Source organism: Lipophrys pholis (genome assembly GCF_963383615.2).
Source record: "Lipophrys pholis genome assembly, chromosome: 18".
Taxonomy (NCBI): Eukaryota; Metazoa; Chordata; class Actinopteri; order Blenniiformes; family Blenniidae; genus Lipophrys; species Lipophrys pholis.
In genome coordinates this window covers 23613020-23637898 of record NC_137646.1, presented here as the reverse complement: position 1 = coordinate 23637898, position 24879 = coordinate 23613020, and the positions used below count along the sequence as shown (strand labels likewise).

Sequence of the window (24879 nt, the reverse complement as noted above, 5' to 3'; positions counted from 1 at the left end):
CCTCCAAACACAAGCTCGCTTCTCTAACTTGTAGCTCATCTTGGTGAACGCACATTCTACTCTCCGTGGTTGAAGTACTTTCTGTGTGGAGCTTGCATGTTCTCCCTGTGTTTCCTCCCACAGTGTAGGAATACGAGGTTGTGTTCAGCTGGTGGTGTTGCCAGTCGGAGCGTCGCTTCAGCTCTGACGACCTGGTGATGGACTTCTGTCCGTGGTGTTGTCTCATGATTACCCGTCTCCTCCCGTTCGCGTGTCTTGGGGCAGGACGGTCAATCCTGATTGGACCACCGCACACAGCCGTCGCGGTGTGTATCGGGTATGTGAAGGTCCAAACACGTGAGAGGAAAGACGTCGGGTTGTTTTTACTTCTTGAATTAACAAACGGGCCCGAGTCTCTTCACTTTGTTCTGACTTATTGAGGCTTTTGTCTTTTCTCCTTTTTCTCTCTCTCGCTCGATTGAGGACAAACTGACTCAGTACATCACCTTGTGGTTCAAAGTGGTATTGCACCACGAGCTGGGATCTGTTAACCTGGTAGCTTCGTTACATTTCACTATATAATTTTTTGTCTTTTTAAAAGCCAAGAAAGTTAACCGATTCAAACAACAAACGTGTCAAAGCACAAATATTTATTACAACTTACAAAATAAAAGGACAGTAATGTCTTCCCCCAACCTGTACAGATTCACAAATCTCTTACAGTAAAGTCGAATTTAAGTGCAAAATGTTTGCTAGCAATAATGTACAGACGGGTGACGGATTAAAGGAAACAAAAGTGTTCTTTAATAACGCGTCGCTGAATCTTTTCACTGATTCGACACGTACGTCTGCAGAGATCTGGAGGAGGAAAGATGGTTCCTCCAACACATCTGTCCATTTTCCACACAGTTCAGGACGCTGGAGCTAATCCCAGGCTACACCCTGAACTGGATTAACAAACACACACACATTCACAACAACGGGAAATTTACCTCGAAACCAAAATAGACCCACACAAGAGCAGGGGGGGGGGGGACATGCAAACTCCACACGGAAAGGCCTGATCAGGGACTCGAACCATCCACAGTCTCTCTGTGAGGTGAGAGCTGAAACCACTGCACTACACATAACCCCTCAACAAAATTAATCCCTTCATTATCAAATCCAATTAGATTAAATGTCAAACTACAAAAAAATGTTGGACAGAACGATTCTCATTGACAAATGAGTGTCTTCATGGTCTTTATCATTGAATAACAATTATGTTTCTTCACTTTCTGGAAGGTAAGTGGCTTAAATCTGCTAATCGTGTCGATTTACGCCACTCTATAAACAGTATGTTTGAGTTGCTCAATACACCATCTGGTGTTGCAAATTGGTACTGCAAGAATAAAACCAGCAAAATCAAGCTGTTAATGCATCGATTTTATAAGCTATACCAAATGCATATGAGAAAACTGTCTTCCAGAATAAAAGAGTGCACTATTTGAATACTTTTAACGGTTGAATGGGTTTGATTTTGTATAATCTTGAGTTCTTGGGGGACAAAATGGAGCCAGTAAATCCCTTCTGCACCATAAAAGTCAACACACGCTCTCGTCACATACAACTTCCACACATGCGATCGGCTTTCCGGCTCAAACTTTCTGTCTCCTGCCGACTTTCTCAAGTCACCTGCTGCTCTGTTATTGATCAGACCTCAGCGATGTCTTTCCCTTTATATTTACACAAACAAACCCCCCCCCGGTTTCCTCTCACCACCTGGATACAAAACATCGGAATGAAAAAAGCCTCCTCGCCTTTAATTTGTCACCCGTCTGCACTTAAAACACAGTTCAGCATCAATAATCAATCATCAATAATCCTTGTTCTTCTACAGCAAACAGTAGCCACATCGGGGTAAAAAACAAACAATAAGCAGTAGTTTGACCTGTTCCCTTTTAAAACTATGGTACAGTAATAATACAGCAGGCAGACTGGAGTAGGTCAAACAACCGTGGCGGCGTCTTAAGAAACGAGCTACGACTCGGCGAGAAGCACGCGAGAACGACGACAGCATTAAGACCAGCTTCTTTTTTTTTTTTTTTTTTCTTTTTAAAAGGAAATAATAATTATTATAATAAAAAATAAAGATGCAGAGCTGCATAGAGACGTGTCAGTGTGTGTTGTGAGGGGGAATGTTGTGTGTGGCGCACGCTCGGCTCATGTGACACGAGTGGCAGAGGAGGTGAGAGTCCAGAGGGAAGCACTGCGAGCCGGGCTGGTCTGAGAGCTGCTTCCCACACTCCTGGAGGGGGGGGAGAGAGGGGGGCGGGATAGTTTAATATAGTACTGTAGTTTTACACATTGTGGAATAAATGTTTGGAACCAGGAGACGTGGACTCACCTCGCAGTGGTAGCACTCAAAGTGATAATCCTTGTTCATAGACACGACCCTGAGGATCTCCTCACTCCCCTGGAACACAGCAAAACACACATATACATACATATATATATAAATACACACAACATGAAACACCTTAAATGTCCCTCATACACACTGCTGTGTAATACATTTGAATATAAATATTATTCAAAGCAATTTCATCTTCGTTTTCAGGAGTTTAATCCATTAAAGTATATTTACACTATTAAACTAGTTCATGTAAAGTTGCCATTACATTTTTTATTTTTTAATCCTGTTAGGTTTTTTTATTTCATTTTTTTCAGATTTTCGTCCTTACAAGCTTATTGTTGTGACAAGTCTTTTTTAAGGGATTAAAAATATGTGGCTTCATTGACCTGAAAACATTTTAATTATAGTTTTTACTCACCTCTGTGGGTAAGATGGGCTGTAAACAGGCAGCACACTTTGGGGCAAACGTCCTGCGGGAGGAAAAGGAAAATATGCATAAAGTCTCCACATCGTCACGCCTGTTAGATATGTTGCGCTTGATAAAGAAGGAAAATATCATTAAAAAATAAAAGTCATAAATCACCACTGATGGGACATTAATGTGTTTTTAGACAAATTATTTTGATGTGGATTCTAGTGGATTTGATGGTTGTCATGGTGATTCGTCTGAGTCTCGGGGTAAATGATATCCTCTAAGCCCGAGTGTCAGCATCAGACTTTTTAACAATTTCCTTAAAACAGGGTAGCGGACATGACATGCTAGAAAAGAACGTCTCACTTGTTGTAGTCTGCCACGCAGTAGATGTTGCTGTGCTGGTCCACGGTGAAGGGGACGCCGTCCAGAGCCTTGGAGCACATCACGCAGCGGAAACATCCGGGGTGGTACGAGTTCCCCAGAGCCTGCAGGATCTGACAAAAAAAAAAAAATCACAGTTTAGAGAAACAGCCCGTGTGAATAAACGCTAGATGGGTCATTTTCCCGTTCTGGCGACACTCAATAAAATACATAATTAATGGAGGTTTTTCTGTGGCGACATCTAGTGGTCACGGATGGTATCTACACTATATTTTTAAATAAAAGTTTCTTCAACCACACAGCTAAAAACAGTGAGACCTATAGTCCAGAAAATCCGGTCGCTCATCACATAACTTTTGTGAATCAATGAATTCCGTCACAGTAAGGGTTAGTCTTTGGTGTTTTTTGTGTTGCTTTATCGATGGTTTAAATTCATAATTATTTCGTATTTAGCATTTTTGTTGGACATGAACGTTACATAACCGACCAAACTACTTTTGAAAGAACTTCTAGTCCAGAAAATACGGTAATAATCGGACGCTTTCCCTGTAGCTCTGGATCGTCCTCGTAGAGGCTGAAAAAAACTACTGGAGTACAAATACTTCCACTAATGTACCGTATCCTAACAACTGTGTAACAAGAGTGATTGTGCCTGATTATAGCTGCTTCATTCAAACAGTCACACGACGATTAAATACCTCACTGTCCTGCTAATATCTTCTAATTACCACCAAGTTAAAACTGGTTCATCATCGGCGTAAAAACAGACAATATTTCCAGTTCTGCTCGGTGCAGGAACTTTATCGTTTCCTGTGAACCTCTCAAATATTTCTGTTTCTGGGATTCAGAGTCGGTCTTCTATTTATATTTTGGGTCTTACATGGTTCAGATATGGTAAAAACACTTTGACGCTAATCGCCGCCGAGACTTTTTTCTCTTTATTTATGAAAAACCCAAAGCAAACATTCCAGTGGGGAAGAGCCGTGGGAACCCGAAGAGGAGCCGGCACCGGGACGTCACTGAGTTTATACTCCGGCGTGTACCACCCAGGAATTCTGGGAAACGTAGGATGAGAATCCAGAGAAGCGACAGAAGGTCGGTTACAGAACAGACGAGGGGAGTCGAGTATAAACCCAACGGGCCGAATCTCTCTCTGCCCTCAGAAATGACGTTTAAACTTAATGTCCATAAATATCTGCAGGAAGTTTGTCATGAGTGTGTTTCCACACTGTGGAAATGAAATGTGCACGTATTCATGTTTGTTTGTGCGTTATGTTCGTGTGTGTGTGTCCTGAAACGTGTATGTGCGTACGGTTACATCAGTGTAATGATTTGTGTGTGTGTGCATGTGTGTATATTTTATGATGCTTATGCACGTGTAATATTTGTGTTGCGCCGTAAAATATCTGTGTACTTGTAATATTGGTTTGTGTGTGATATTTGTGCGTTATGATTTTTGCGTGTGTCTTTGTGTGTGCGTGCATGCATCCGTGTGCAATAATATTTGCATGTGTGTGTAATAATTGTGTGTGTGTGTGTGTATATATACATAACATTTTTGTGCGTGTAATATTTGTATGTGAAATAATGTGTGTGTGAGTGTGCGCCTGCAAGTGATTTTTGTGTGTGTTTGTTTGTATATGTGTGAAAACAGCCTGTCAGTCAACACTGGGGGGGAGGGGGGGGGGGATAACAGACTGTTGTGGCAGAGCAAATTCCACTTGCAAAAATAGACACACACACACACACACACACGTCTGCGTGCATCATGAAGGACAAGGCTGACCGGATTCGGTACGAGAGGCCTTGAGGTGGCTACATTCACCGCTCTGTGTTTATTCTCAATCTGATGAAGTGTGTGTTTTTTGGGAGTGTGTGTGTGTGTGTGTGTGTGTACTTTTGTTCATGATCCAGCAGCCCTCACCTGTTCCAGAATGAGGTGGCCACACACGCTACACTTCTCCGCCGCGGCCTGGAATCCCGAAAACTGTAATTAAAACAAAAGATTATCAAAAGCAGAAACTGGAGCTTCTGTGTGTGTGTGTGTGTGTGTGTGTGTGTGTGTGTGTGTGTGTGTGTGTGTGTGTGTGTGTGTGTGTGTGTGTGTGTGTGTGTGTGTGTGAGAGAGAGAGAGAGAGAGAGAGAGAGAGAGAGACGGGTGACAAAACACGCCTTGACCTCGACTCTTACCATGTAATCCTCTTTACAGTACACAGAGCCGTTGACATTGTAGAAGTCCTTGTTTCTCAGGGTGCGGCCTGCGGAGGGACACCAGCAGGAAGGAGTCAGTGACGTGGGCGTCGCATCGAGCAGCAGCGTTTGGTAGTGGAGCTGCTTTTGTACTTAATAGTTACTCTTTTCATTATAGTAATCTGTTACTAGCATGTAGCGCATTATCCACAATGTTGGGGGGGACAGAGGATTTTTAAAAAGTCACTTTCCCCCCTCATTCCCGCGGCGGCGGAGTTGAAGCTTTTTCAAAAAAGTCCCAATCTGTGCCGTTTCCATTGAGACGGAACCTTTTCAAAAGTTGCGCTTTCCGCGTTTCCATGGAGACCGGGGGTCGGGAGTGTTTCCAAAAAGTCCCACCTTGTGGGTCATTTTCAAAAAGTTGCGTTTTTAGCGGCCCCGCTGTAAAACTGACCCTCAAAACGCGGCGGAAGTTTTCTGTTCTCACTTGAAAAACATTGTTGCCTAAACGGGGGACGGCAGCCCCACAATACTATAAAAGTATCAAGCTCAAGGAAAGTTACTCACTACCTAATCGTATTCAGTTACTCGGGCATTACAGTACCTGGTTACTTCATGACGCCGTGTGTTTTGTTTTTTTTTGAACTCACCACAGGAGACGCAGGTGAAGCAGCGAGTGTGGTAGAGGCTGTCCAGAGCCTGGCAGGCATTGTCCGCCCCGTACACGCCTTTCCCACACTTCACACAGGTTCCTGCAGGCACAGCAAGTGGGGGGTTATAGGAGTGAGGGGGGGGGGGGGGGGGGGGACAAACACAAATGGACACAAACATGCATTTAGTGGAGAGTAATCGCCGCGGCTCAGCCCGACTCGGCTCGCCTCTTTAGCACTTTGTTTACGGCGCATTCCAGGAGAATGTGTCTGAAATCCAACTCCACACAAAGTGTCAACACTTGTAAATCCTCTCGTTCGCACCACCTCGGGGATTTTCACACAGTTAAAGCCCCGGCTGCCCCTGCCAGCCTGTTTGCCCGTCCCGCTTGCCTCTCCTGGAGCTCTGTTATTAAAGGGAAACTCCACCGGATCTGACTTTTTCTGGAATAAATTACTCTCCCTCTCTCTCCCTCTCTCTCCCTCTCTCTCCCTCTCTCTCCCTCTCTCTTCCTCTCTCGCTCTCTCTCTCTCGAGTGAAGCCTTTAAATTTCACTTCAAACCCCATATTTAGAACAATCTGGAGATTTAAGGCGATGGCACATTTTTTGTTCCCCCCCCCCCCCCCAGCTTTCTTTCTGCTTTGAGCCATAACTACACAGGAAGTCACCAAATGATCTCTTTTCCTGCTTCCTCCAAATCCTCCTCTAATGACAAATAATCGTTAAAAGTCTACGACACAAAAAAAAAAAAAAAAAACGTCTTTTCTCGATGGAGACGCGATGGACTCGGTCACGGACGTGTCGGTCGGCGGCCGGAAACAGCTGAGACAATCTGATCTCCTGGAAGAAGTGAGGTCACTTTTACCAGAACAAACATTTTCTCAGAGATGTGGCAGAACTTTAAAGTCTGACGGGATTTCCTGGGTTCTGTTTTGTGACTGTCGAAGCTGGGAAATGTGTCCTTCCCCAACTGGTAGCGATCCCATTTCCAGGCGGCGTAAAGACACGTTATCAGTCCTTCCTTCAGGAAGGTCGTCTGTGTTTCCAGCTGGAGTTTGTTTTGGATTTATTTAGTTTTCATTTGGATTTGCTTGGTGTCATAGTGGGAAACGAGGAGGTGGGAAACTTCCCAATTCAAACTAGGAAAAAAAAAATGCACCTGATCAGAGAAGGCTAGCGAACTGGGAAATGGTAAGTTGGAAGTGGTAATAACGATCCCCAAATTCTGTTTGAATGGGAAGGACGCACATGAACAAGGTGAAACTGGAAGATTCCCACAATGAAAGTTAACTGTTGCCATGTTCATGATTTAAACTGGGAAATGGGAACTTTACGAGGAGTAAAGCACCATGTCAGTTCCCCGCTGCAGAAACAAGGATAAACAGTTATATTTGGCTCTATTGGTGCGTTCATGAATAAGTAGGAGGTGGGAAATGTCACAGTCTGAAGTGGGAATTTTTGTAAATTGGAAAAATCTGACTTTCCAAAAGTAGTAAAATTCCAATTTCCCAGCTGCAGAAATGCAACTCTTTTGTTTATCATGTTATTTAAACTGCTATTATTGGTACAAATTATTGTACTTTTCCAAACGAGCTCAAATGAATGTTTTTTATTGAGTTTAATAATTTTTCTGTAGGGTGCTCTCAGTGCGTTCATGACTAACTGGGAGGTGGGAGTGATCCGATTTTCAGATGGGAAGAATATCTCTTATTAAGCTCAAACTGGGAACGTATGGCCCCGTTAACACGACGAGCAAAACTAGTGTATCCGCTAAATTGTCTTTATTTTTGGGGGGGGGGTCTGTTTAGGCGACACCAGTGGTCAGATCCACTGCTTCCCCTTCAGCGCCCTCCCGTGGCCTGGTAGACTAACTACATCGTTGTCAGTGTGTCCGCTGCTGCAGTGTGTCCGCAACACTTTCTTTTTTTACATAGTAGGTGTGACATGAAACGTTACGCTTGTTTGTCTGTTTCTAACCTATAAAACGATGGAGAAACACTCACTCCATCATCAGAGCCATCATGTGCCTCCTGCTGCTTCCAGGAAACTTTGCATCAGCTTTAAAATGTCCGTTTATTTCTTTTCAGAACTTGTTCCACAGTGAACGCGCTGAACGTAAAGGGGAAAAGTCGAGCGGCGGTCCGATCTATTTAAGAGTCGTGTTTTTCTTTTCCTTCTTCTTCTCCCTCTTTCCTTTCTAATGTGGCTCAGGGAGGGCCACACAAATCAAGAATTCCTGCGAGCTTGGACAGTCCCTTCAATATTTAGAAACAGACACGAGTGTGTGCCAAAGCCAGAAACCAGAGCCGGCGCGGGATTCTGAAAACTTTTAAATATAATGTCTGAAGCTGCTGCGTATAGTTAGAAAAGAGCTGGTGTCCAACGCTTTTCTGCTCGGCACCCTGGAGTGTGCAAACCCTCCCTGTTGTCTCCAGAGAAGTTAGAAATCCAACGTAGAGAACTACTGGCTTAGACAACATGTGCTTTACTCCACACAGTTGTTGGGAGTCCATAGAGAATAAAAGCATTACTCTTCATATGCAGGTCAGATGCTTTAAATTTGAAATATGCTCTTTATCTTTGAAATTGTCCTCAGCATTCACTGATTATCTAATGCTTTTAATTCATCTTCATTATGCTTGATGTCTCTTCCGTTCTAAAAATCTGTTCAATCCAGGAAAAGTCTTTGATTGGACAAACTCTCTGGCACCCCCTAAAGGATTCCTATTATTTTGAAAATATCAGATTCAGGCCCCGCAATGCGTCCATTGCGTTTTGAGTGAACCACGGTGGAACATTTCGGAAACCTCCAGTGTGTCATGACTCCATGTTCTCCCGGGACTTGGTTAGTTTTATTTTGACAGTCACCGTGATAACAATCCAACTTCCTCGCCTGTCCACTAGAACGTCCGCGTACTCCCATTGTTATTGTTTATAACGTGTTGTGTGTGGCTTCATTACCAAGATAAACAACTCGTGGCCAGGCCAGGTAATTACGTCATTTCCTGCGTTTCTGCTGTTGCCGTGTAAACGGACATTATATTCAAACGGAAAACGCAAAAGCGATGTGTTTTCACTTTAACCGTTGTCGTGGTAACGGGGCCTGAGGTGAAATAGTTGGGCATAAAAGGGCCTTTCTTTCTTTATGTATAACAAAACATCAAAGAAGTTAAAACAAACAACAACCGAACAACAGTAGCTGAATATAAATGAGATATATATATATATATACACACATCCTCCTTTTTAACCCTTTATCTCATTATGCACCGATCAGATCTCTTGTCACACGAGTGGACTTGTGTGCATACCTTCTTTTTTTTTTCACCGTACAGAAGAAAATCATTAGCAAAAAGGATTATTTTGTCACGTTGGTGGGAGTCGCCATTCCTGACACCACTTCCTTATTTTGACTTCCACTTCTCAAACTTCTCCAGGGGTTTGTTTTTTTCGGTTGAGTTGACACCTGAACGCAGGTGTGCGTGCGCGCCGCCTCGGCTTCGGAGCGTCTGTCTTTCACGCCACGCGGCCTCTGATGTCTCGGTTAATGGCTGAGAGGAGTACAGTATTGTGTGTCGCCGCAGGGCACACATACCTGAGCAGGAAAACAGGCTACGGCACACACCCGCCGCCCCTGCACACGCCGAGGCAGCATTACACACACACACACACACACACACACACACATGACTCACACATGCTGCGTTACTGTGGCCTGAAGTCACTCTGGGGAAAAACACACCCTGCCCATGAAGAAACAATATACACACACACACACACACACACACACACACACACACACACACACACACACACACACACACACACACACACACACACACACACACACACACACACACACACACACACACACACACACACACACACACACACACACACACACATCCAGCCACTGTAATACACTCCTGCCCTGCCTGAGCCCTAATCTAGAGTGAGTCACAATAATGCCAGAGCTGTGTTTATAGGGAACCGTGTAATTTGTGTGTAGCAGGATTTTTTATTTTTTTTTTAAAAGATGCGCTGCATTAGCCCCCCCTAAAACGATCAACGTGTGTCTAAAAACTCGCCGATGTTTCAGTCGCAGGTGTGGCGGCTACTTTTTATTTTCACGTTTGGCCCCCCCCCCTCTCTGGCGGAACACGTCTGGATCTGAAGCCGCAGCCTTTCCTTCATGCTCGGCTCACTACGACCCTGCAAGTCTCTGCAGGTTCCACGGCACCGTCCGTGCATCCGTACTGCTCTTTCAACTATTAATCCGTCCATCCGTCCTCTCATTTACGGGGGGGAGGGGGTTTACCTGTGGTCTGACAGCGGGCGGCAGGCAGGACGGTAATGACACGGCGAGGGGCGGCTGCTAAGTGACCCGGCGCCGGCGCGTTTTGAGGACGTGATTGCCTGAATTGTGTCGAGTGCCGAGATGACGAGCGATTCCTCGGAAGAACACACGTTGTCAGAGTTATCGAAAACTTCTCCGTGATGTCAAGACATTAAAGCTCTGCTCATGGCGACATGTCAGGCAGCCATCTTGAAAACTAAGTTCAGGCTTCTGTAAGCTGCCTCAGGTTTCCTCGAGGGAAATGGATCAGAGCGTGATCGTCGTCTTTACTGGCGTTAGACCAACAATGAATAAATTAATAAAAAAATTATCTCACCGAAGAACTCCTGGCGGTTCTCCCCCGTCTCCCGTCCGGCTCCGGGTTCCTCCTGGGGTTTGACGGGGCCCCCGGCTGACGAGGACACGACGGTTGGCGTGCCGGCTTTGGAGAGAGCCGTCAGGGCCAGAGACTGCTCCTTCAGCCTCAGGCCCACCAGCAGCCCCTCGCCCTCCAGGGCCGCGTCTCTCAGCAGGAGCCGGGTCAGCTCCTCCTGGTACTGAGTCCCCGGCAGGTCCGAGTACCGGGCCCTCTCCCCCGCCGCCCCGGCCTCTTTGCCTCGCGCCACAGCCTGCTGCTCGTCCCACCACTCCGGTCCCGCCTGGTAGCAAGTGGCCGCCGGACTCCCGACGGCGGGTGGGTAGGAGTGACGGCTGTCCTGGGCGCCCGGACGCATCCCGCCCTCCAGGTACTGAGTCCAGGCCTCTACGGGGGTTATCCCCGCCCTGCCCGGGGCACCGTACCCCGCCGCGAAGCCGCCGGCCTGCATGGAGGGCGACTGCTGCTGCGGAGGGAGTCCGCCGGACGCAGAATAGCGCGAGTCGTATCCGAGGCTGATGCCGCTGGTCCGGTTGCTGCTGCAGCGGCTCCCCATGGGGCTCCCGCCGCCGCCGCCGCTCGCTGTGCTGGAGGCGAAGCTGGACCTGGGGCTGACCAGCACCGACTCCTGGAGGCTGAAGGACGAGCACGGGCTCAGCGTCGGACCCGGCGGGTAAAAGAAGCCTCCGCCAACGCCTCCCCCGGTCATGTCTGACGGGCGATGGGGCGGATGGGAGAGGGACGCGGGCCGGTTGCTCTCCCACAGCTCGCCGCCGGTGCTCAGGCGCTTGTAGAACAGAGCCTCCTGCAGCGAGAGGCGCTTGTGCCGCTCGGGCTCCGACAGGTAAGCCGGCTCGGCCAGGCCTCCCCCGCTCCCCCTGGGAGCCGACCCGTACCCGGTGGCGGAGGGGTACGGCGGCGGGGCGGAGAGGGGCGGCGGCTGGGAGAGGAGCTGCTGCCGCCTGACCAGCTGCTGCAGCTCCAGCGAGTAGCGCCGCTGGCTGAGGGAGGCCTTGGAGCCAAACGCCCCCATGGCGTCGCACTCAGGCCCCAAACCCGACTCCCGCCTCAGGTGGGAGTCGACCCCTTCCCCGAGGTAACAGGACGCCCTCTGCTGCGGGGAGGGACGCCTCAGCTGCGCCAAGGTGGAGGGGTGAAGCTGCTGCTCACCATCTTGGACCGCGATGGCGGAGGTTGGTGTGGCGAGGAGCTGGGAGGGATTCAATCCCATCCCGCCACCGCCGCCTCCTCCTCCTCCTCCTCCTCCTCCTCCTCTTCCATTGACTGGAACACATGCATCACTTGTGGTCGCAGAGGCAAGCGAGAACTGGCCGGGTCTGGAGGGTGAGGCAGCTGCAGGGCCGGGCGCCGGCGGCAGAGCGCTGCCCCCTCCGCCGCCGTTGGCGTTGCTGTTGTTGGAGTTGCTGGCAGAGTCGTGTTTCTTCTTGGAACTGTTGAATTTCACACTGCCCGAGTCCGTCAGCTTCAACTTCTCCAATAACTTGCTGATTGGCCTGTCCATGATGAAGAATTAATTTATCTTTATTTGCTTTTGCCTGAGTAACGTTTAAATCTCAGCAACTCACGGAAACATATGGTGTCTTTCCAAGTCGTTTACGACGATTAAGACGCCTCAAAGAGCCCAAAGTCTCAGGAATGACCCCTTTTGTACACAAAGAATAAATACAGACGACATAAATAAGACTTTTGTAAAGACATTTCAGGGTGGTTACATGGCTAAAGTCCTCTGAGTCATCCGGATTGATCTCATGTGGAAACCCCACAGGCGCAGGTAGCAGAATCCATGGGATTATTACACCATTACCACACACTTCCAGTCGATCCACTGCAGAGACACACACACATCCAGGATCCTGACCTATGGCCGTGGAGGGCCTCCTCTCTGGGGCCCCGTGTGGCCCCACGCCTGCATCCTGGGGCAAACAGAAATATACTTGCGTGAAGGAGTCGGTGTGATGTGGTGGAGGAGCCTTTTGGGTTTCCCTTTTTAAACACACAAAGCAGCAGGAGGAGGAGGAGGTGGAGGAGGAGGAGGAGGAGGAGGAGGAAGAGGTCCAGCAGGATGCACTTCATGTGGGTCCAGTGTGGGGAAACTAACTCACCCGGCTCCTGCCATTCATCTCAGGGGCCAGACGTCCTCCGGGAGAGCCGAACCGAGAGAAGCGGAGCGGCGGAATATAACCCTCACACGTCCGTCCATCCGCCAGCCGCTGCTCCCGGTCCGAACGGGGGGGAAAACCTGCCCGGGAGTCGGAGGGAGAGGAGCGGGGAACTTTCTGGAGGAGTGTCCGGGGGGTAAACGTGGAGAAAGAAGCGGCTCCGTTACTTGTAAAATCCCTCCCCGTGTGCCGTGCACGGTCGACAACTTTGTTTCTTTCTTTCTTCCCCCTAAATAATTACTTACCTCCCCCTCTTTTTCTTTTTTCTTTTTTCTTTACAGCGTCAAGTCACCTGAAGACAAGCGACGCGCGTCACTTCCTTCCGCATTTCAAAATAAAAGATCCACGTCTGAACCGCTTTGCAAGGAGAGAAGCGATTTGTTACCCACTGAAAATGCATTCCTCTTAAGTCTGAAAGTATTGTGAGAATATGCTGTAGTGAAAGTAGAAAATACTTTCTTAAAGGCTGCTTTACACGACAACTTTTCAAGTGAAAATGCATTGTTTTTTTGCGTTTTCGTTTCACAAAAGTTTCCCGTTTCCACGGCAATGTTTTGAAAACGAATGTCAGTTTACATGGATAAGGCAGAAATGTATGTACTTATCATGTCAGGCAGTGAGTTGGTGCTGTTCGTCGTTTTCGTAATCAAACTCACACGTGTACAGAGAACAATAAGTTATAAACATGAACAATGGCGAGTACACGGACGGATAACCAAGTTGGATTGTTATTGCTTTGATTCTCAACGATAAAACTACCAAGTCCCAGGAGAATAGGGAGTCATGACATTCTGGAGGCAAATGTTGTTGTTATTTCTGATGTAAATAAAGAGGAGCAAAAAAATATTTTAGAGTAGTTTTAACTTCACATTTTCACACTGTTTCTGAAAAAAAACAAAAAACATTAACTTCTATTCCGTGTTGTATTAAAGCCAGTACCAGAACCGAGTCAGCTACACTGCCTTCATTTTGAAGTGTGGGTCGGCGCGCGCTGTTCCGTTACCACGGGCAGCTTGACACGTCACTACGCTCCTTTTATCAATGTGCGGCGGCTCGCGCTCTGCCGGCCGGGACACCTTTCCACCACCAGACATGGCTGAGAGCATGTGCGCGCTCACGCGGGACCACTACAGCCAGTGCACGCGCTCGAACGTGGACGTAACGAAATACAGATAAATCCCATTACTGTCACCGGGGAGTATTACCCGGTGCTTTTTGAGTATGTTGTACACAGTTAGGAGCAATATACAGTGTAATCCTATTCACTACTTTTAAAAAAACGTTACTTAAAATTAGTTCTGGTGTTGTTTTATAAATTACTTTATTAATCTACTAAATGTACTAAATTAATCTGTACATGATTACAAATACAGGTACTAGTAAAGCTACGTAACTTAAAATATATACTCGATTACAGGTGTAGTTACTAGTCACCACTTCAAATAGAAGTAGAGTTTTCTTTAGAAACTGAATTTGTAATTGAGTAGTTATACTAACAACATTATGTACTAGTGAAGTCAACTTACCTATTAGTACTTAATTTCAGTTCCTAGTTACAATTAGCATATAGTGGATTTAAATGAAAATTTTGTTGAAAATTTGTACTTGATTACTTGTTTTCAAGAAACAGGGATGTAACTTGTAACTAAGTTATCGAATAGTTATGAAAACACTTGAATTATCTATGAGTTAAGTTTATTTGCTAGTTATTGCAATACTATTACTTGATTACAGTTATAGTTACTACATGTCATTATAAACATCAATGTAGTTACTCTATAAGTGACAAGTAACTTTTAATTCTACTTGAATACCCTTTTTAACTTCTATTTCTGTTCAACGCCAAAGATAAAGTGAGTTAAAGCGGCGGGACTACTTTGTGGTACCAGCAGCCTGTGGAATGTGCGCAGGGACACGGTGGAGTGACGCGGCTGCTGGATTTTTTCGGCTTGTCTGAGTTCTCCAAGGACGATCCAGAGTAAACATCCCGCTGCTATCGCTGGGCAGAGCCGCCTGCAGGAGCCCGGCTGTGGGAGGGACCCTGCCCCCCCCCCCGCCCCCTGCCCCCTGCCCCCTGCCCCCCGCCACTCCACGCCACCTCCTCCTGGTCCTCCTGCAGTGGCTCCCCGGGTTCCCCCGCTGCGTGCCGCCGCTTCACCGCGGGCTGCGAGTGGAAACATGTCCGGAGGAATTCTTAAACGTGTGTGTGAGCAAGTTTGTTTCGACACACAGCGGCCAGGTGTGTGAGATTCTCCTCCAGCTCTCTGCAACTCTGCATCAACAACAAACTCAACATTATTCCCTCAATTCCCCTGAACAATGGAAGATTATAGTTTGCAATTTGACTAAATTAATTTGATTGTTCAGTTTCCTTCATTTGAAGACATTACTTCATTATTTTTTTCTAATGTTGATAATCTACAACTTAAATTTTAATAATTCAATTCAATTCGATTTTCCATTATTTTACTCCTCTTGGGCGAAGACAACATTATTTATATTATTAGTTGGAGTAAAATGGCAATCAGACACTAAATGTGCTGCAGTCTCGAGCCCCAGATATAAATTGTGGAGACAAATTAGTATTTTTTGGACTCAAATTGATGTTTTGTGGCCAAAAAATACTACTTTGAGCCCACAATGTAGTTTTATTTCTTATGTCTGGTGTTCTGTGAAATTTACACAATAAGAGTAAAAGATTAATGATTTGTTTTATAAATGTAGTTAAAATAAATCCTCTTCTTCTGTTGAAGTAACGGGACCGGCCGGCACTCTCGCTCTCAGCGCGCCTCGCGCTCCCCCTGCTGGTTGAAGTGGGTTATTACATCCAACATGGCGGCCCCCGTCAGGACGCTGTGCTGCTCAGGTGAGACAGAGGTTATTCACCTCTTCTTCTCTTTCTGTCATTTCTCTGAACCCTTCGACAGATGCATGTAATTTAGGATATCCTTTTTAAATCGGTCGCTTTGTTTGTTTAAGCTGTTTTAATGAATTAACGCCAGAAAAGTAGTAACAGTCTCCGCTCAATGCTAATGCTAATGCTAACAGGCGTGTGATCTGTGAGGTTTTCTTTTGTGTTTCTGCTCCAAAACACAACAAAGAAACATTTAAAAAAAAGTCTCCTCGTTGTGTGTTACTGGTTAATATGTTGTTGTTTTTTCAGTGTTTAGACTCTCCAGCAGACAGTTCAGCACAACACGTGAAGTCCACGCAGGAGAGAAGTGGAGGAAAGAGTGAGTGTGGTGTTGTTCAGCTGCTCTAATGTCAACACAAATAAACATTCAATCAAGAAACATTTGTGAAATAGTTTTGTTGGTTATTGTCAGTAGTTGCATTAATGTACATGAACATTTATTTGAAAAGAAGAATCGGGATACTTGAGAGTCACAAAACATCGCGTTTTGTTTTATATTTGTCTCATTTTGGTGCATTTGACATCTGATTATTGTTATTTGGCATCTTTTTGTCATTTATTTGAGGTAATTTTGCATCACATCGCAGTAGTTTGGAGTCTTGATCGATTCCCGTCTAGTTTTTTCTTACTCATTTCAAACCTTTTGTGATTATTTTCCATCTTTTCAGCTGTTTTTCCATCACATCACCCAGCTTATTTTACTACAATGCCAATTATTTGTTGCTTTTTTAGTCATGTTTTTTTTCCCAGTACTTTTTTGAGCCATTTCAAATCACATTTGGGTTATTTTGCTTTTCTTTAATTCAAAGTTGTATAATGTTTTTTTTTTTTTATTATTATCTTGTCTGTAGACACTCAGTTTGACTTCAGACAAAGACGTTATAAATGTGTGTTTTGTTTCCTTGCAGACATGGAATCGCCAGAAGCGGCACAGAATACGGTCTTCTGACAGACCTGCCTGACTGGTCTTTTGCAGGTATTTCTTTTAATCATATTTCTGTATAGAAACTGACTGTGCTTAATTGTTCAACTTTCAATATTGTAAAAAAAAAAAAAAAAAGTCTTTCGCTCTCTCGTTGATGAAACGCTGCTAATTCACTGAACATAATTACCTCAGATTTGAATGAATAATTGACTTATGATGTTTATTGTGTTTGAATTGCAGAGATGTGCAGGCTGTTAGTTGTCCGTCATGTCAGGAGACGGTTTTGTTTTTATCACCAAAAGCTACGTCAGAATTTAGCTATTTATGCATTAATCATGGGATTTAAACTTTATTTACACATTTTACTGGAATGTTTTTATCATTTGAATTTAAGTAACACAGTAATATTGGCCATGATTTTAGTTGGTATCCTGTCATAAAGAAACGTACAGCTACATTTATTAGTGGTGTGAAGGTGCCCATGAAAGATTAAATATTAGAGATTGTCTTCTTCGATACTTGTCAATACTACGGTTTGTTTGTTTGTTTAGGACCTTCAGGTACATTTAAAGTAAAAGAAATGTCGGAAAATGGAAGTTTTTTTAATTTTTAGATGTTTGTTTACGTCTTATAGCTTTAAAAAACTTGTTTTAAATCTCTTCACCCATCTAAATTTCTCCTTAGAATAAAAAAAACTTGAGCACATTTCTAGAAAGTGTCACTACTATTAACTCCTCTTGAAATGTCCTCCTGTCCGTGAAGACGGACGTCCAGCCCCTCCACTGAAGGGCCAGCTGAGAAGAAAGCAGGAGAGAGAAGTTCTCGCTGTGAGTTTCTCCTCCCCCCCCCCCCCACGTTGAAATCCTCTTCAATCGTTCATCGCTCACTCCTTCACGCTGATTGTCGTCCCGCAGAGGCGCGTCGTGCTGCTCAACTCGGAGGTGGACGCCGGAGTGCAGAAGTTCAAGGAGAAGCAGGAGGAGGCCGAACGGGAGGAGCGACACAGACAGTCGCTTCTGCTCAAACCCAAAGGGAAACTTTTGACACAGAAAAAGACTCGGAGTTAGAGGAGAGATGGAGATTTGAGTCTGATGAATATATTTATGTCGTCTTGTTTTTTCCTTCAATATTGATGCAATGAAAGTTTATATAAACCTGAAACATGGAGTTGTGATCGATTCTTTTTTTGGGGATGATTAATTAACATGTTTTATAGCATCCGTTACAATACTTAAAACCTATTTTAAGCACTTTTTTTGTATCTTTTTAAAAGTTAAATGAAACTCAAACATCTTCGGTCAATAAAGCTCCAGTATTAGTGGAGAAAATTTCCCATAATCCTCTCTGCTTTGACGGGCACTTTTTCTTTTTCTTCCCCCAGAAACGGTTTGAATCTTAAACAAAAGTCACAGCACACTCTTCCTGAGTTTTCCACACGTTTTGATGTGCTATTTGTGCACGTGCCCCCAACCCATGCCCATATTTTTAAGGCCTGGTCTCTTAAAGAGACAGGCACACAGAATTCTCAATGCAGCTCGACTGTATGTGGCCCCCCCGATTAGATTTTCGCCACCTTTTTATCCGTCTCGGGGGCTCTGGAGTCGATCGCGGCACCCAGGAGAGGTCACAGGTCAACACAAAGTCAGACATTTTTAGGGACAAATGATTAGGTTTTTTTTAAAAAGTAATGTCTCCTTGCTTCCACTAGGTGGCAGCACTTCCCCTTTGTGAAGCAGATTTGAGGCTCAAACGCCATTTTGTCCAGATGAGGGGGTTGACAGTGGCTCAGCTTGGATTCAGGACCTTTATCTGTCTGACTGACTGACAGCCGAGCAGAGGCTGTAGTAAACTCTACGTTTCCTCCAAGTATTAAAACTTCCAATCTAAAACCACTTCAACTCAGATACTTTAAAGAAGAGCCAAAAATTACAGTTTTTGACACATTTTTAGAAGCAGGAAAATGTGGCTCATGTCAATATAAACCAGGCGTCTGCATCGTTTACGACCAAAAGAGCCACTCCGGCTCCTTTCAGCCACATAAAGTTTGTTTGGAGCCGTAATATTTAACCTTTTAAATACAATTTAGTACGTAAGACACACATTTTTTTGTTGGTTGATTTAGTGGGTTGTGTTTGCATGTTCTCCCTGACCATGCATGGGTGTGTCTCCACACACACGACTTGATTTATACACTGAATAACTGTCGGCAAAAATGTTGTCTTGAGTTCTCACGTGAGGAACATAAGATAGTAGTTTCAAGTTAAAATACCAGTTTTAACATCAAATGTGAACATTTATCAGCCGGTTACTTGTGAGGATTTAGACGGAACCTTCTTTCTGATCAACTTCCGGTCGTCACAAAACTTTCAGATTTTTTTTTTTAAGGAAATCTTTCAACATTTTCATCCACTGGATGTAATTATTATTACAGCTTCTAGTCCAGGAGGCTGTTGGTAATCCCTGTTAGAGACCTGATGTGAGCTCCGGTGTGATAAAGGGTTAAATGCAGCAAAGAATTTGCCCTTTTGTTGCCTCATTTCCTCTCTCAGTTCAAATGTTGAAACAGAGTTAAATAAATACAAAAATAAAGGGGAAGGGGGGGCGGGGGGTAAAGAGCAGCTGTGCATTTGTGGAGTCAGCATTAAATCTGGTGTGACTTTTAACTTATAAACAGACTATTTACAAAATGAGGTAAGGCTCTGCACTCTGTTCCCCCCCCACACTTTTTCTTTCTCCCCTCCTCTTCCCCCCCCCCCCTCTCTCTCTCTCTCTTGTTGCAGACTTCAGCAAAGCCTCACTGTAATTAAGGCCCCGGCAGCCGCTGAGTTGCAGATTCTTTTCGGTGGAGATGGGAGTTTTTTTCTCCCCACCACCTCCTCCTCTTCCTCCTCCTCCTCCTCCTCCTCCTTGTCTTAACCTCTTGTGACCAAACCAGCTGTGTCAAGGTACCGATCAGACCGCAGATGGTGTCAGAGACAAAGAAATCTCAGCACCTGGACCATCAAAGAGCTCCTGACGGAGGAATTCTTCCTCCTTCCTCCGTCCTCCTTCCTCTTGACTCAGTGGTTTTTTTTCTTTTTCTTCTTCTTTTCTCCTGCTGCATTTCTATGGATGTCTTTCGCCTCAACAACCCCAGTGGAACCCCTCCCATCCTCCCCCACGCCTCCCTTCCTCTCCTCCTCGTGTTGTTTTGGTTTGGTGGAAATGAGAAGCAGATGTTGCTTATTGTGCAGAAGTAAGTGAGCTGCAGAGAGGATGGATGGTGGCCCTGTTAGTGGTGAGGGGGGGGGGGGTCGGCCTTGCTGGGATGGATGAAAATGAAGACGGCCGCTCGGAGGATGAGACAGATGTGGCTGCGTTGAAGAGATTAGCTGACAGGCCTCTGTAGCTCCAGCCGCAGGCCCGAGTGATCTGGGCGGGGGTGGGGGTGGGGGTTTCCTGGAAGAGCCGGGGCACTGGAATGGGGGGTGGGGGGGTCTGATTCAGCAACTTCTGCTCCCGGAGACCGCTTCCTGACCTGGGATGTTCCTGGAGAACCGCGCTGCGTTCGAAGCAAGAAATCCCAGTCTGGACGTTTTGGATGTAAAACAGGAGGTTTTAATCTCGTCGGCAAAATAAACCAAATACAGTGACACTAGCTGGTGGAAATACTTCACTGAGAGATTATTGTTGAGTAATCTGGGGCAGAAAGTAGGTCAAAACAAGCTGATTACAAGTAAACACGCCAATTTCCAGTAACCCCTCCCCTCTTTGTGGGGTCACTGACCGAGGCCTGTCCAGAGCAGATAGACAAATTAGATGCAGAATAACACATTTTCCTTAAACCTCGGAAGATTTGCTTTTATTTTGAAGGTGTGTTGGTGTGACGTTTTATCAAATTGAGGAGCTCCGCATCATTTATCAGCAGTGAAGCATCAAATTTGTTAACCTTTGTTAAAACATTCATGAATCCTGTGTGTTTTGTAAATCTGTGTTGTGAAGCACTTTTGTGGCTTTTTGTCTGTGAAAGGTGCTAAAATAAATAAATGTTACTTACTTACTATTTTTGTTTGAAAATGCTCCATCTCCATGGAAACGGGGGGGAAACGCAATTTTTCTGAAATGCTGCTGCAGCACATGCAGTAGTAAATAGGTCTTCTGCACATGTGCGAGTGGACGGACAATAATAATAATAATAACGTTTGCCTCTATGCGAATGTCCGTGTTCTCGCCATCTTTAATGTTTATATCGTATTGCGCTCTGTGTGCATACGTAGGTGGTTTTATTACATTAAAAACAAAACAAAAAAATGCAGTTATTTCCGTGTAAACGTACAAATTATGTGTTTTCGTTTTAAACGTTGTCCTGCAAATAAGGACTTTCGTTTAAATTGACCGATCGATTATTGTAGGGCCTTAAAAAGACCTTGTGGGAGTAAAAATAAAGGCATTTGAAAAGCTAATTAGTAGAATTTTTGACTGTGTTGCTTTTGAAAACCACTTTATCTGCCGCATCATTTGCTGAAATGCTCCAGTTGAGTCCCGTCGTTCAGTATTTCCCCCCAGTGAGCGCGGCGTGAAAGGTTCATCATCGCCGTCCTAAAGGTGGAAATGTGGCACGGTGGGAGTATAACGGTGGCGAAAATTTTAAATTTAACCTTCAGTGCGAGTATGGGAGTGATGGCGCTGAGTAGGTTTCCACTGCTGGAAGCCTGGTGAAATGAGGAGGAAAAGGGAAAGAATTACAGTAAAGGGTAAACGGTGCCATAATGTAGGTCACCCAAACAAAGTCCCAGGTTGAATTGCAAGCAGCTGTCCGGGCCACTTCCTGCCTGGCACGGAGCAGGACTGCTGAGCCCCATGGCTGCTCGCGCGCCGCCCAGCCACACTGTACCAGTTCAGCATAATAAAATGGCTGACGGAGAAGGAGAGAGGAGGGAAAGAGGGGAAGGATAAATGAATGAGAGAAGGAGGACTGATCTGTACGAGCCGCCGACAAGACAGACGCCCAAACGAGTGAGGAATTCAGATCACAACAACGAAAAATAAAGTGCTGACTTGTCAGTTTGAGGAGTTTAATTGACTCGTTGCCGCCCTCCTCTTGATCCGCAACTTGTTTCACAACCTTCAAAGTAAATTGTTTTCTGTCTGGCAGCTCATCTTTGTTTCCACCCACCAGGACGGCGCCGCCGCAAACATTCAGGGTGAGGCAGAGAAGCAGGAAGCTGTACAGCAACACTGCGTTTTCCCCCCCAATAACAAAACTGCAACTTCACAAGACGTTTCCAAGAAAATCTCTGCAAAACATGAAGCATTTGGGTAACTAGTCACTTCCAGTAAGATAACTATGTTTAAATGCTTAGTAATGCTTGCGTTACACTTCTCATGACGATTTCATGTAAGTCATAGTCAAATTTTACTTGTTTGTCTTTTAAGTCCAAAATTCAGTCAAACAATCACTTTGATTTTGTGTTTTTTTTTTCTTGTTCACCAAATGTCACAAGTATTCCTTTTTTTTCATGACATGTCAGATAAAAACTTCTTAGAAAACCAACAAACCAACTCACCAATAAACCCACTAACCAACCCACCAACCAACTCACCAATAAACCAACTCACCAATAAACCCACTAACCAACAAACAAACCAACTCACCAATAAACCCACTAACCAACCCACTAACCAACCCACTAACCAACCCACTAACCAACTCACCAATTAACCAACTCACCAATTAACCAACTCACCAATAAACCCACTAACCAACCCACTAACCAACCCACCAACCAACTCACCAATAAACCAACTCACCAATAAACCCACTAACCAACCCACCAACCAACTCACCAATAAACCCACTAACCAACAAACAAATCAACTCACCAATAAACCCACTAACCAACCCACTAACCAACCAACAAACCAACTCACCAATTAACCAACTCACCAATAAACCCACTAACCAACCCACTAACCAACAAACAAACCAACTCACCAATAAACCCACTAACCAACTAACCAACCAATCAACCAACCCATCAACCACCAAACCACCAACCAGAGTGACTGACCAACATCCAACAAATCAGCACATTGAGCGTTGGTCCATCCCTCAATCCCTCCATCCCTCCATCCCTCCATCTTTTGCACCACTTCATTCAGTCCAGGGTCACATGGTGCTGGAGCTCATCCTGGCTACGTAAAGGAAGGTCACACACTGACCAGATCAGCAAACACAGAGACCGACAACCACACACACTCACACCTGCAGGCAAACCTGATCTATTAACCTCACGTGAGCCTCACCCGGAATAGAAACGCTTCTAGGTAGAAGATGCAAACTGCACACAGAAAGCCTGGATTTCATCCTTCTGACACTGTGATGTGAAAACACTAACTACCACATGAACATGTGGCTCCTAAACCAATCAACCCGCCCCAAAAAAACATCAAACCAACCAACCAGACAAACAAACCAATCAAGATATAAACTGTACTAAACAAAGACACCAAAGCCATCAAACCCATTCTTTAGTAAAGTGTGTGTGTGTGTGTGTGTGTGTGTGTGTGTGTGTGTGTGTGTGTGTGTGTGTGTGTGTGTGTGTGTGTGTGTGTGTGTGTGTGTGTGTGTGTGTGTGTGTGTGTGTGTGTGTGTGTGTGTGTGTGGCTGTATGGCGTGACAGGTACAACATGCACCTTCCAAACTGTTTGAGATGTGGAGCTTCCTGGGAGTGTTTGGGGGTTTTTCTAAGGCAATATTGTGACTGCAGAGACACGACATTTAGAAACACAAAGGATTCCCACACAGCATCCATCGCCGGTGTGAGCAGAGGGAGGTTATCCAGACGGATTTGTTCAACGAGGTAATGTGCACGAGAGAGAGACTGAGACGAATGGAAACACCAGGTGAGAGAGAGAGAGAGAGAGAGAGTACAGTTTGGACTCAGTGGGAGGAAAGAGGATGAACAGATGTGCGTAGAAAAAAGTAGAGAAAGTGGGGTCAGTCAGGCTGGAATGATGCATTCCTGCAGACGACGCCAAGAGACGGCGGAGGAAATGTTATTTTTAAGTCTGAACCCGCTACAGTGACACTAACAGTGGACTTCAAAACAAAACAACACCCAGTATCGGGTGGCGGAACAGCAACAACAAAATATTGTTTGGTGTAAATAAAGAAAGAGTCGTAATGGTGTTTTATTCACTGCCTGTGTAAAAGTAAATAACCACAACACCGTCATTTCTTCTTATTTTTGAATTCAATTATTTATTGTAAGTCGGTATGTGAGCCCCTAAAGTACTCTTCTTCATTAAGGTAGATACTTCCTCACTGGGCCTGAAATGTGCTCAAATGTAAATCCGTAATATTAATATACACCTTTATTGATACGTGAGGTACCTTGAATATATATATATATATATATATATATATATATATATATATATATATATATATATATATATATATATATATATATATATATATATATATATATATCCTTGTATATATATATATGTATATATGTATATATATACAGTATATATTGCTCAGAGTCGCATGTTAAGGTGACTTACTTCCATATCATTATATTGCAGCAAAGTTGAAGTATCAGCACAGCAGCAGCAAACCGGGCGGTGAGGCTGATGTCAAATTACAAACTCTCGTCAGGTGTTGGTCAGCAGAGTTATGAACGTAGTTGCTTTCTTTACTTAATTATAGAGACTTGTATTAAAAAAAAACAACAACCCTGCTTCAATGTAAAAGTAAAGTCTTCAGATCATTAAACACTAAAGTGAGGCACAGATACATAGAGAGAAGAGGAGGAGGAGGAGGAGGAGGAGGAGGAGGAGGAGGAGGAGGAGGAGGAGGAAAAGCCAGAGAGAGAAAAGACAAAAACAGACAGATACTTGTGGTGGGAGGAGGAGGAGTGGTTTCAGGCTGAAGCCTCATAAAAGAACAATTTTGCAAAGAGTGAGGGAATAAGAGAGAGGAGAAGATGCCTTTTAACTCTGGAAAATACGTCCCCAAACCGACATAATAACTTCTGTTTTACAGCCTCTCTCTTCTTCCCATTGTTCTTCTCCTCTTTTTTTCCCCTGCATGCATTGTTTTCCCTTCTTCTCATACGTTTTAAGAGGAGACACCAAACCAGCTGTTAA

The 24879-nt window shown here is 44.9% G+C and overlaps 2 protein-coding genes across 3 annotated transcripts; one reads left to right on the top strand and one right to left on the bottom strand.

Moving 5' to 3' along the window:
• Positions 1 to 615: 615 nt before the first annotated feature.
• ajuba (ajuba LIM protein) lies at positions 616 to 13116 on the bottom strand. Of its 2 annotated transcripts, XM_080486010.1 has the most exons (9): positions 12848 to 12895; positions 10686 to 12651; positions 6011 to 6112; positions 5361 to 5428; positions 5095 to 5157; positions 3153 to 3283; positions 2793 to 2844; positions 2366 to 2434; positions 616 to 2266 (listed from the first exon to the last, which is right to left on the bottom strand). In XM_080486010.1, the coding sequence occupies exons 2-9, from the start codon at positions 12244 to 12246 to the stop codon at positions 2135 to 2137; spliced, it is 2178 nt and encodes a 725-aa protein (XP_080342136.1). In that variant the 5' UTR covers positions 12247 to 12651; positions 12848 to 12895; the 3' UTR covers positions 616 to 2134. The 2 variants fall into 2 exon arrangements, with proteins under 2 accessions (XP_080342136.1, XP_080342135.1); XM_080486009.1 differs by having other exon boundaries at positions 10686 to 13116.
• Positions 13117 to 15715: 2599 nt separating this feature from the next.
• mrpl52 (mitochondrial ribosomal protein L52) lies at positions 15716 to 17910 on the top strand. The gene is made up of 5 exons (XM_080486794.1): positions 15716 to 15770; positions 16068 to 16137; positions 16727 to 16794; positions 17506 to 17570; positions 17658 to 17910. The coding sequence occupies exons 1-5, from the start codon at positions 15737 to 15739 to the stop codon at positions 17808 to 17810; spliced, it is 390 nt and encodes a 129-aa protein (XP_080342920.1). The 5' UTR covers positions 15716 to 15736; the 3' UTR covers positions 17811 to 17910.
• The last annotated feature ends 6969 nt before the right edge of the window (positions 17911 to 24879 follow it).

Excerpts from the sequence above, each read along its gene's own strand:
- ajuba (XM_080486009.1), bottom strand. The coding sequence starts at position 12,246 with ATGGACAGGCCAATCAGCAAGTTATTGGAGAAGTTGAAGCTGACGGAC. Across the intron at positions 5,429-6,010 it reads CTTCACCTGCGTCTCCTGTG|GCCGCACCCTGAGAAACAAG; the intron begins GTGAGTTCAAAA and ends GTCCCTCCGCAG. Across the intron at positions 2,267-2,365 it reads TTGAGTGCTACCACTGCGAG|GAGTGTGGGAAGCAGCTCTC; the intron begins GTGAGTCCACGT and ends CCCCCCCTCCAG.
- mrpl52 (XM_080486794.1), top strand. The coding sequence starts at position 15,737 with ATGGCGGCCCCCGTCAGGACGCTGTGCTGCTCAG. Across the intron at positions 16,138-16,726 it reads GGAGAGAAGTGGAGGAAAGA|ACATGGAATCGCCAGAAGCG; the intron begins GTGAGTGTGGTG and ends GTTTCCTTGCAG. Across the intron at positions 16,795-17,505 it reads GCCTGACTGGTCTTTTGCAG|ACGGACGTCCAGCCCCTCCA; the intron begins GTATTTCTTTTA and ends CTGTCCGTGAAG.